General features: G+C 39.6%; 1 protein-coding gene across 1 annotated transcript in view; it reads right to left on the bottom strand.

Moving 5' to 3' along the window:
* The window catches only part of ABCD3 (ATP binding cassette subfamily D member 3), a 46573-nt gene that overhangs the window by 21859 nt on the left and 11957 nt on the right, over positions 1-12757 (bottom strand). The window contains exons 4-9 of the mRNA XM_081946615.1: positions 10192-10280; positions 6476-6545; positions 3909-4006; positions 2066-2189; positions 1618-1674; positions 544-686 (exon numbers count right to left, since the gene is read on the bottom strand). Coding sequence (XP_081802741.1) covers positions 544-686; positions 1618-1674; positions 2066-2189; positions 3909-4006; positions 6476-6545; positions 10192-10280 — 581 coding nt within the window. The remainder of the gene's footprint in view (positions 1-543; positions 687-1617; positions 1675-2065; positions 2190-3908; positions 4007-6475; positions 6546-10191; positions 10281-12757) is intronic.

The following is a 12757-nucleotide window of genomic DNA, read 5'->3' as shown; positions in this document are numbered from 1 at the left end:
CTGCAACAACAAAATTAGCAAAATGTTCTTGTTTAAATTACCAAGCAAAAGAACTCAGTGTTTGCATCCTTAAATTCTTAGTTACAGCCATACTCTTGGTTCTCTAAGAGAATTACAAATAACTACTCCTGATTTTCACTGCTTTAGCAGTAAAGTTCACATTAAGTTCACACTAAGTAGTCAAGCAGTAAAGGTCACATTAAGTTTACATCACTATTAACTTCATTTTTTAAAAAAAATAAAAAGGGTATTTTAAGAAGTTTTCTTTAGTAAAGAAACCAACTCTCTTAGGATGTGCTTCTAACAACAAATTAAATCACACTAAAACAAATTATGACAAATCAAACAAACATGTATATCTTATTCATTCAGTTTTCAGATGAAAATTGATTGTTTTCATTCTTTGCCAACCAATATAGAGAGATTTAACATGAAACAGTTTAGAAGTTTTTTTAAAAAAAATAAATAACAACAGAATGGACTTGATTTAGCCTATAATATTTGGCCTAATGAATATTAGTTTGTCTTGAAACCATCTCATACCTATTTGTAATGAGCCGTGAATTGACGAATCTGTACTCGCCTTCATATTTTTGTTCTGTGATAGTCATCTTACCAACAGGTCTTCTTAAGCGTGTAAGGAAAAAGCCTGAAAAAATCAAGTAGGCCATCATGGAAGCAGGGCCCTGAAAATATCAAAGAATAAAATAAGACACAACTTCCAGAATAAATTTATTCACAATCATTTCTTTTTCAAAAAGAATGCACCTAGCAATCCATCTGTGGAGAGGCTGGTTGCAAAGAAAAGTATCACCTGACTACAGATGAGGAGTTACTTCCAACTACAGAAAAATGTAATCAATCTTAAAGTAAGACCTGCCAATTCTGAAATGAAATAACACTTATTTTTATAAATGACAGCCGGTTCTAAATATAACAACATTTGCTTCTGAGTAAATACTTATATTGTATCATATACGTCAAGGGCTGATCTATGATAAGAAACTGTTCTGAAAGATTATGACACAATGACACTTAACTTTTTACAGTGGCTTATCAATACAACCATTTCTACTACCAAAAAAATGCGTGTAGGGATGTGGGCATGCATGTCTGTATGTGTTTATCTCTGTGTTGATGCCTGGTGACTGCCTGGATGAGTTTGGAGGGCAAGATTTCAGAAGTAGATTGCCATTGCCTATTTTCTAGATCTCAGAGGGCATGACTGGGGCAAGATCACCCAGCTAGCTTTCATGCATAAAGTGGGACTAGAACTCACACTCTCCAGATTTCTAGTCTAGCGCCTTAACCACTACACCAAACTGGCTGTCTACAAGAATTTTAATGTAAGTAAAATTCTTAAAACTCTGAATGATCTTATCTTTCTACGGATTACATTATCAAGACATTGTTAAAAGAATGCCACATTATATTTACCATCTGTTTATAGAGTATGTAACACACATTTGACAGATTATAATGGTTGAAAATTTCTAAATTTCTTTTCATTTTAGTTCCAAATACTTTTCAATATTACATTATAGAAAATTGTCAATAATTCATCTCTTCTATTGGAGAATTCATATTTAAAGTACATAAATAAAAATACAATTTTACCTGTGCTCCTATTGCACTTGTTAGTTTAAAGATGTATAGAACAATATCCAAAAATGGCTGTAAAATAAAATTTAATTGTAAATATTGGCCATAGGAGAAACAAGCAATATGATTATTTATTGAAAAGGACACTTTAAAAAAGGTCACATTTTTCAAATAAACATAGCTAAAATGTCTTATTATAACTTAGTCTCTCAAAGATTATGTGAACATGCGAATTCAATTTTGGAAAAACTAAAAATCTGTAATTAAAAAATTCCCACAATATAAATCAGTTTCTCAAGAGTTTTTGCTTCCTCTATTGTTCAAGAGTTATTAAAATGCAAGAAAAATCTTTAATTCAGCAGTTTTTCAGTTTCATGCTGAGAATGAATGTTTAAATTGCTACTATGTAAATAATATTTAAACATGCAGATGACAACATAATCACTTTTTTTTTCACACTTACCTTGCTGAGGTTTGAATATAGGTCCACTACACTGTTACAAAATTTTTCGACATCTTGTGTAAGTAGTTGATCAGGATTGCCTATTCTGTTGTCTAGATTGCCCATTTTGTAGAATGTGTAACTCCTAAAATGTCAAGAAATCAGTAATATAATACAGAAGTTTTACTGAATGGTTAACTACATTTATATTTATTAAAATTGTTGCCAACCCTCTCACTGCAAGGCGACTCTGGGATGCTTACAAGGTTAAAAGAAATAAAACTATACATATACATCTAAAAGAAATAAAACTATACATATATGTCTATACATGTGTGGATCGATAGATCGATTGATAGACTGATTAGATAGAGTATTTAAAATTATGAGAAAAAGGTGGAGAGCGAGTCCCTTCGGGGAGAGTGGGCGGTCTATAAATCAAATAAACTTGAAACTTGAAAATAAGAACTGCAGGGGTGAGATGGAATCTACTACGAGTCCGTCAACCACCTTTATTGTGATACTCCTGGTTGGAATGTAGACAGTCCCTCAGGTAACCTGGAACCATGCCATACATGTTTTTAAAGATGATAACCAACACCTTGAATTGCACCTGGAAGTAAATCGGTAGCAAGTATAATTCTCGGAACAGCAGTGTGACATGGGCCACTAGCCACACTCTGCACCAGCTGTAGTGTCCAAATGCTCTTCAAAGTTAGACCCATGTACAGTGCATTGCAGTAGGTCAGATGTGAGATGACCAGGACTTGAATGACTGAGTGCAGGGACTCTTGAACCAGGAAAGGCTGCAATTGATGCACAACCCAAAGTTGTGCAAAGGCTGCCCTCGCCGTGACTGCCACCTGCTCATGAATCAAGGAGAACCCTCAAGTTGTGAACCAGGTCTGTGTGGGGTAGTGCCACTCCATCCAAACGGCAACGAATGATCTCACTTGGTGGCTTCATGTAGAAGTTTAAAAAGAGAGGCAAGAGTAAGGAACCCTGCGGCAGGCCATAGGTCTGTGATGGTGAACCTATGGCACACATACCACAGGCGGCGCGCAGCATCCTCTCTGTGGGCACGCAAGCCATCTAGTTCAGCTCTACTGCGCATGCGTGCACACCTCCCGCCAGCCAGTTGGTCTTTGGATCTCTGCCACGCATGCGCAGGGTGTGTGCAAAGGGATGCATGTGCATGTGTGGAGGGTTAGGTGCATGTGGGGGGGTGCATGCATGTGTCGGGGCAGGGCGCATACATGGGGCCATGCACGCATTGCATTTTGGGGGTTTGGCCACGCACGTGCTTTGGCCACTCGGTCTGGAAAAGGTTAGTCATCACTGCCATAGGCTGGGGGCTGGATCTCTCTCTCCCTATCAACACCAATTGGGACCTGGTCTTGGATAAAGGAGCAAAACCAGCACCAGACCCCATAGCCAGCCCAAAAAGATATCATAGTCAATGGTATTGAAGGCTGCTGAGAGGTCAAGGAGAGCAAGGATGATTATATTACCCCCATCCCACTCTTGCCAGAGATCATCCACAAGTGAAACCAAGGCTGTTTCTGTCCCTTAACTGAGCCTAAATCCTGATTGAAAGGGGTCCAGATAATCTGTTTCATCCAGGATCCTCTGACGCTGCCAAACAACTATCTTTTCTACCACCTTCCCTAAGAAGGGAAAATGAGAAAAATGGACAAAAATTATCCAAGCAGGTGGGATCTCGCAAGGATCATGCAAGGAGGCAAGGTGAATCAGGTTCTGGTTATACATTAAATTATACATTACAATTCATATTGCCTTTAAAGGATTAGAGTTTAAGTTTAATGTAATGTAATGTTAAAAACTAAAAAAAAAAATCACTTACTGTAGGTATTGCTCATAAAGATACTTGGTAAGTCGGACACGGAAACACAATTTAAGTTCATTTAGTCCATACTTCAAGAAGTTATTCACCAGGGAAATCTATAAATGAGAAGGTATCAATAAGAACGCATAATCTAATGTGCTTAAAGCCCATCACCACTTTAGATCCCAACAGATGGCAAACTAAAATCCAATTTAAGAGTACAATCCACGAAGAATTCATCTGCAATCATAGCAATGTTTGTTTGGGAAATTAGCCCCAATAAACTGAATGCAATGTAAACCTGCATAGGATTGTGCTGTAATCGGTATTTTCTTTTTAAAAAAAACTTCATGAAGAAATACATGCTTAGATACAAGAGGAAGCTTGAAGTGTAATAGTACTTGCTACTCTGTGAACTGTTTTACCAGACGGTGATAGTTTCTCATGGCACAATATCACAATATACTATACTGTAAATTACAGCATGTTGGTGAGCTATCTTTTATCTGTAAGAACCACATATTGGTGCCGCAAAAGAAATAGAAAGCAGTAGTCGTGGAGGGGGCTTTGTATGAATCAGGAACTTCTAATTCTTTCTTTGATTTTGAAAGCTTTACATTTTCCCCTCATTTCTATGCTAGGACTTGTTCTGCTGGCTTTTCTACACACAAACATGCTAATATCTTACTATGCAGGTCTCAACTATCTACAGCAGGTGTATCAAACTCAATTTCATTTGAGGGCCGCATTACGGCTCTGGTTGACCTTAGAAGGCTGGCTGGGCGTGACTGACTGGCTGGGAGTGGCCAACTGGACGGCATGATCAGCTTGACACCACTACCCAAACTGTTTCCTCTTTACATTGGGTAGACAGGGCCGAAGCCACGCTGGTCTGATCTTTCCTCTTCGCATTGAATAGATGGCCCCACAGGCTGGATCTGACCATATTGCGGGCCGGATCTGGACCATGGGTCTTGAGTTTGACACCCCTGATCTACAGTAAGGCTTCCACCTTCGTGAACTGGCCCATTTGATATGTTCTTCCTGGAAGAAGCTTTTGCACATACCCCACTTTTATAAGTAAGGAGAATGAAGGTCATGGGATCCTACTTCTCTGGCTTTGTGAAATGGTTTTCCCTTGGAAATAAGACTGACACCATCCCTCTTCACATTCTGAACTCTTCCCCAGAACGTATAGGGACTGGTTAAACTGCTTCAATTTCCTTTAACTGTTGTGTTTCATGTTTATCTTACATTTTGACTGTGCTATTATTTTCCCTATTGTCCCTATTGTCTGCCTATCCCAGGTCCTTGGGAAAGACTCAACAGGCAGACAAAAATGCCAAATCCAGTCTCAGCATCTGGCTGAAAGCGGGAGCCATAATGAACCAAAATGATATTATTAATGTTTACAACTTTTACTTTAATGATATTTATTGTGGCAGTCTGGAGTTCAGATACTTTTGAATTTGATTATGGGTATCATTATGGCATTATTTATGCCACCAAGCTTAGTTTCCAACCTAGCGCTTTCTGCCCTATCACAAATCAAATCCACCTGTGCTTATATCTACTCTTGCTATTACTTTGATGTAGAGCAAAAAATTTTTTTTAAAAAAATCCTCTCTTGTATAAAACGCTTTCCCATCAAACTGGAAGAGGAGCTGTTCCATTAATGAGGTGAGAAACTATAATTTTGTTAATGATAAGGTGGGAAAACTACACCAAGATTGTATCTTATGTACTTTGATTCAAAATCAAAATGAACGAACAGTTCATCAACTTTTAAATATTTTTTGCATTGTTAAATACAAACTTTTCCTATGCTGCTATACGCTGGACATAGAATATTTCATTCCTCCAGTTTCATTGTAGTTGGAGTGACATTAAAGAAATCTTTCACATTAAGATCAAGGGTAGGCAATTTGGGAGCACTGCAAATAGTTTGGATGACAGTTTCCACAACATTGTGGAATTGCCATTGGTCATACTAGGGTTGCTTGATAAAGTTGTAGCGCTAACGTCTGGAACTCACTACAATATAAAGGCAAAGGGTCCCCTCGCACGTATTTGCTAGGCGTTCCCGAATCTAGGGGGCGGTGCTGATCTCCGTTTCAAAGCCGAAGAGCCAAAGCTGTCAGAAGACGTCTCTGTGGTCATGTGGCCAGCATAACTAAATGCCTAAGGCACATGGAATGCTGTTACCTTTCCACCAAAGGTGGTCCCTATTTTTCTACTTGCATATTTTATGTGCTTTCGAACCGCTAGGTTGGCAGAAGCTGGGACAAGTAATGGGAGCTCACCTCATTATGCAGCGCTAGGGATTTGAGCCGCCGAACTGCCGACCTTTCTGATCAACAAGCTCAGTGTCTTAGCCACTGAGCCACCACGTCCCTTCTACTACAATATAGTGAGTGCATGATTGAAGTGGGGGGGGGGGGAATGAAATACTGCAAACCCATAAACTTTTTCAGGGTAATAAATTTCATGGGAGTACAAAGTGGCCAAATGTTACTGGAAAAGTTGTGACTGAATACCGATTCATTTTACCCCAAAGAGTTCAAGAACAAAAAAGCACCACTTACAGCAGGCATGGCAGCGATGAAGTTGAACAAGTACCTCTTGAAATCTTTTCTACTGCGGCCAATGATAGCACTGCAAACCACCACATGCACAAGATTAGTGGCAGAAGCAAGGAGACCCATCCCACAATGTTTCCACAAGGACAAGTGGAAAGCCGTGAAAACGAACACAAGAAAAGGTCAACAAAAGAAGCAGCAAGACTCTCTTTACACCTTATCAACATTCAGATGTGCTCCCCACAACGGTGGACAAAGCAACAACTGAATCAGTGAAAGCCATCACCTCCCTTTTGACCCTTGGTGAAAGCCATCATCTCCCTTGCTACCCTTCATTCTAATGAAACCAATTATACAGGGGTGGGGGTGGGGGTTAAACTTCCACATGCCGTCGCCCATCTCCTTGAAGACACCACACTACAAAGAAAGCTAACGCCACATAAGTCTAATTGTCAAATCCCATGCCTCCATAATGCCTGGTTAACCTACACTTCCATCCTGACATCACTAAGATATGCATTTTCCCCATTCCTGCTGGCATCAGGGCATGGGAGGTCTATCGTAGGAGAAAGCATGGGCTGCCGCTATAAAAGGCAGTTCCGTGCTTTTTGTAAAAAAAACAAAACAAAAACAATTCCTATATTATAGCAGCAAATGCAAAAATTTAAATAAACAGGGTTTGAATTGCATAAAAGCCAACATAGAAATACATATAGAGAAAAAACAAGACTAGGGCAAGGAATAAAAAATGATATTCAGGGAGAATTTGGTACCATGTTTCCCCGAAAATAAGACAGGGTCTTATTTTCTTTTGACCCCCCCGCCCCTCCCAAATAAGCGCTTGGTCTTATTTTCGGGGAGATCTGATTATTTTTGAGGTGCAGGAGGCCCCTTAACCTCCGCCCGTGGCCCATGGATCAACTGATCCAGAGAGGGCCGTAAGTTCTGTCTCTGTTTCTGGCACACTCTTGCCAGCCCTAGCATTGCTGGGTCTGCCGCTCTTTTTGCAGCTGCTACTAAAAGAAGGGGCACGGTAGCTAGTGTTTGCGGTAGCGGCCACTGCAAGGCTGATCTGTGTGGATGGCAGGTGCAGGTGGGGTGCGTGGGGCATGTTCCCCCCTTTCTCCCCCCAGGAAATGGCGGGGACCGGCTGCATGTGCATTTAAATATTTTCGGGGAGGGCTTATTTTAGCACATGCACTCAAGTGCCTTATTATCCAGGGAGGTCTTATTTTACGGGAAACAGGGTAGGAAAAAAAATAATACTAATGGTTTAGGAATGTAGCAGGAAGAAATTTGACTACGATCATCCAATAATCATAATAATGTTTCTTTGTGTGCTCATCCTCAACTTCTAGAATTCTCAGCCAGCATGGCCAAATCTGGGAACTGCATTCCCAATACACTGACTGGGAATTAGATTAAGAGCAATCTAGAACAATATTCAAAGTGGCGTTGGCGGCAATTGAGACTTTACTTTTAACCTACTAAGTGGTTGTCTTTGGAGTAGCAGAAAACAACAGTGAAAGTCACCAGCACCACACTGTACAATTTTTAAGAATACAAGTTTTGAAGCAATTAATAAAGCTTTAGAAAAACCATGGAGTATACAATTTAGCTGGTATTATTTAAACTAAATCTCTCCAAAGTAAAAAGCCACTGGGGAACAGAAGCTATTGTTTCATTTATGCATCAGTTATGAGCATAAACATTGTAAATACATGCTTATATTTATATCTCTTTACCAGTGGAATGGAAACTACAAATTTAAGAAAGAAATTCTTGAATAGCGACAGATCCCTGCTAACGATTGCACTGAAAGAAAAAAAAAACGTACAGAATTTAACATTTTTATTTCTGACTAGGCAAAGTAATCATTACATACTTTTATTGTACAAAGAGCAATGGATAATAACTACAGGTAGTCCTCGACCTACGACCACAATTTATGCTGCTAAGTGAGAAATTTGTTAACTGAGTTTTGCTCCTGACTTTTCTTGCCACATTTGTTATTCACTTCCGTTTCTAAAATTAGTAACATGGTTTTTAAATTGATCTGGCTTCTCCATTGACTTTGCTTGTTAGAAGGTCGCAAAAGGTGATCACACGACCCCAGGACACTGCAACTGTCATAAATATGAATCAGTTCTCAAGCTTCCAAATGTAAACCACGGGGATGCTGCAATGGCCATAAGTGTGAAAAATGGTCGTAAGTCACTTTTTTCAGTGCCGTTGTAACTTCAAACGGTCACTAAATGAACTGTTGTAAGTCGAGGACTACCAGTACTACAGAAGTCTAATAAACAACATTCCTCAGTAGACATCAACATTTCTAAGGTAAAAAGAAAAGCTATCCTACGTTTCATAGAATACAGGATTATTGCATGAATGTCAAAATGGAAAGCTTAAAATAAATTCCTCTCCATAAGATTTGTTTAAAATTGAGTCTTGGCGCCCAGAGTAAAATTCTTGATATCCAAGAATATTCATATGTTTAGATAATTTGTGCCCACAATACTGCATTGTATTTGCATTGCAACACAGGAGTAAAGAATCATGCATTATTACCTTCCATAAAATAAACTCGTACACATACGCAGTTGACTGACACATTTAGGTATGTTGAAATACCAACTTTAAAACTCCCAGTCAACATAACTTATAGTCATGTACTAGGGAATTCTGAGAGAGAAATCCCAACATATCTGGGATTTGGGAGAAAATTATGATTTTTGCACTTCTAGAGGGCACCAGTTGAGCAAGGCTAACCCTTAAACTTGTGATGGCGAACCTATGGCATGCTTGCCACAGGTGGCACATGGAGCCATTTCTGAGGGCACATGAGACGTTACCTTGTCAGCTCCAACGCACAGGTATGCGCTGGCCAACTGATTTTCGGCCTTGATTTTCAGCCATTTTTCAACCTCCAGAGAGCAAAAAACTGCCCAACACACAAACCAGAAGTTCAGGAACGGACTTCCGGTTGCGGGTTGGGCTGTTTTTTTCCCTCCAGAGGCTTCAGGGAAGCCTCCTGAAGTCCCCGGAGGGTGAAAAACGGCCAAATGGGCAACCTGGAAGTCCATTTCCAAACTTTTGGTTTGCGTGTTGGGCCTTTTTTGCTCTTCCCAGGCTACTAGAAAGCCTCTGGAGCCTGGGGAGGGTGAAAAATGGACCTACCAGTTCCCCTGGATGTCGGAAAATGGGCCATTTCCAGTTTCTGGAGGGCCTCCAAGGGGGAGGGAGGCCATTTTTGCCCTCTCCAGGCTCCAAGAAAGCCGTGCGTGCATTTGTGGGTCAGAATCATGCGCACATGTGCAGAGGGCATGACACGGGGGGGCATTAAATTATGGGGCTGGGCACGCAAGTGTGCACGATAGCGCGTGCATGCTTTTGGCACCTGAGGCGAAAAAGGTTCGCCATCACTGCCTTAAACTATGGTTTTTGCTTTTTTTATTAGCCACTGGTTAATTTAAAAGTGGAAGTTTGTTCTCCAGGCAGCTCCAAGAGACTAATAGCAAAGGGGAGAGTCCTAGCATGTTCACTTAGAAAGAAGTTTTGATTTTGTATTGTACTTGGATAAAGCCTGTATTTACTAATTTAAGTTAAATATTATTTATTTGTATGCACTGTGTTTCTAAAAATAGCAGTATTAGCTTCTGATATACAGTAACATAAAAGAATAATGGTAGGAAATTGTTTTGGCATATATAAATGACCCTTACCTCTCAATAACTGTTCCATTATGAATCATCCAGATGTCACAATATGTGCGAAGTACCAACATAATGGCAATAAGTATCAAATAACCTGTCTATTGTAAGAAAGATAGAAACAATATTTAGAATTGTATTGATTTTGATGTATTGATCTGCACAGAAAGCATACAGATTTTTTCCAACCATAAAGAATCAGTACAAATTAAGTTTTAAAATAAAGCCAATCTGTTCCAAATATGAAGTACAGATTGTCCTTGACTTACAACCAAAATAAGGACCAGAAGAAAAATCACTGTTAAGCAGTGTGGTCATTAAGTGAGACATGATGGGACTGAATTGGAGTTTACCGTTTTTTTTACCACGGTCATTAAGCTACTCATCTGCAGTTGAGCAAGACCTCAGTCATGTGACCATGACTTATAACCCTCTACCAACTCCCCGTTGGCTTCGCTTGTCGGAAGCCAGCTGGGAAGGTTAGAAATGTCAATCACATGACAGTAGGATACAGCAACTGTCATAAAAGTGATTGAGTTTTTAAATGCCTGGATTGTGATCATGTGAATGCAGGGATGCTGCAAGAGTCATAAGTCACTTTTTTAAGTGCTGTTGCAATTTAGAATGGTCATTAAACTGAAGACTCCCTGTATACTAGAGATGCAGGGATTATTTTTGCTGCATCTCTTAGGTAATTATTGAGTGTTTTAGCAGTAGTTGTATAACGCCCAGAGTCACCAAAAATATGAATGAGCAAATGGAATACAGCTACATAAACTGGATCAATCAATCAATCAATTAATCAAAGCAATTCTAAGGAGTTGTATTCCAGTTGCTCATTCATATTATTTGGTATTCTAAGTAGGCATTTTAAATATGTGAAGAAGTAAAGGGAACAGATATGTAGCTACAGGAATCAGGAAACTACATTACAGAGAGGTATGATGCCTTTGTCTTGGAAAGAGGCTAACATAACATTAAAACCTAAAGATGGTCAAGATTTAACTTGACTATAAATTCAGGGGACTTAAGAGTTATGATCCCGGGGCTGATTAAAAAACTATAGACCAATATCATTACTGAAGAGTGTTTATAAGTTATTTACAGAACTTTTAGCAAATAGACTGAAAACAATTCTACAAGAAATTATTCATGAAGGCCAATATTATATATTTTTAATCTAAATTATAAGTTAATGTCAGAATTGTATTAGGCATTACAGAATATTTGAAAGAGCAACAAGTACCATTAATTTTTTTTTTTAGATGCAGAGAAAGCCTTTGACAATTTGACCCTTTTTGTTTAAAGTTTTGGAAGATACAAACATTGGAGAGAGTTTTATAAAATGGGTAAAATCAATGTATTCTTCACAGAAATTATTAATGGAGACCTAAACCTTGTAAAATACATAAGGATAAGATCCCCATTAATCCCTGCCCTTTTTTTGTTTACTTTGGTTTTTGTCATTGTGAATAGACCTATATATTGCAAGAGAAGAGGACAATGGTTATAAAAATGAAAAAAAGAAACTTTTGCAGATGATTTGGTGTTGGTGTTATAAAGTGATGTCCTGTTGACATTTGTCACTGGAAAATTTTTCTAAAACATTTAAAGGTACCTCGATTATATGTTAGAAGTATGTACAACAAGAGGGAACTTTTTATTATGCTTGGCGAACATGTAAACAAACTAAAAATTGGATTCAATTACATATATTAATTCAGAAAAAATTAAAAATTAATATATAATTGAAATCAGAGACATGCCTTTTGGGACTGATGGACAAACAGATATTAATTACCATATTTTTTGGAGTATAAGACGTACCGGAGTATAAGGTTTTGAAGAGGCAAATTAAAAAAAAAATAAGTAGGTAGATAGAGGGAGAGAAAGAGAAAAATACAGTAGGTAGGCACTTCTTCACCACTGGCAGGGATGCCGTTACCTGCCACCCCCAAATTGTGCCCCACAACGAAATGTGCATCTTAGAGTCTGGCAGCTCCTTTGCATCTCTCGGCTGGTCTTTGCAAGGAAAACCTTGCACAGTAAAGAAAAACTTCATGAGAGGTTTTTCTTTACGGTGCAAGATGCTTCCCTGCACAGAAGTGACAGAAGTGGTGGAGCTGCCAGACTTGAATAAGATGCGCGCCCCACCCTGCCCCATCCACTGCCCCACCTGCCACCCCCAAATTGTGCCCGAACATCTTTCTTGAGTCTGGCAGCTCCACCATTTCTCTCTCTTAGCTGTTCTGTGCAGGGAAACATTTCACTGCTGCTGCTCAACCTCCTCAAGGCATGTAGGCAGGAGGCAGGAGGCAGCGGCGGCCACAACACGGATATTCTTCGCTGCCTGGACACTCTGCGTGGCTAGCAGCCAAGCCGCCAATCGGCTGGCTGCCTCTAATCTGCCTGCCCTGTGTTCGTGCCCGGCTCCTGTGCCCTTTCATGACTGTGCTGCCCTCTTGCTTTTCTCCCTGCCTCCCCCAGCTGACGGTGCTGACCAGGAGAAAACAGGCGGCGAGTCTGTAGAAGATGAGGGCACATGGCTGTGCGATGTGCACCGGGGAAGTGGGAAGGA

Source organism: Natrix helvetica (assembly GCF_964273705.1).
Source record: "Natrix helvetica genome assembly, chromosome: 3".
In the NCBI taxonomy this organism is placed as follows: Eukaryota; Metazoa; Chordata; class Lepidosauria; order Squamata; family Natricidae; genus Natrix; species Natrix helvetica.
This window is presented reverse-complemented; position numbering and strand designations above follow the sequence as displayed.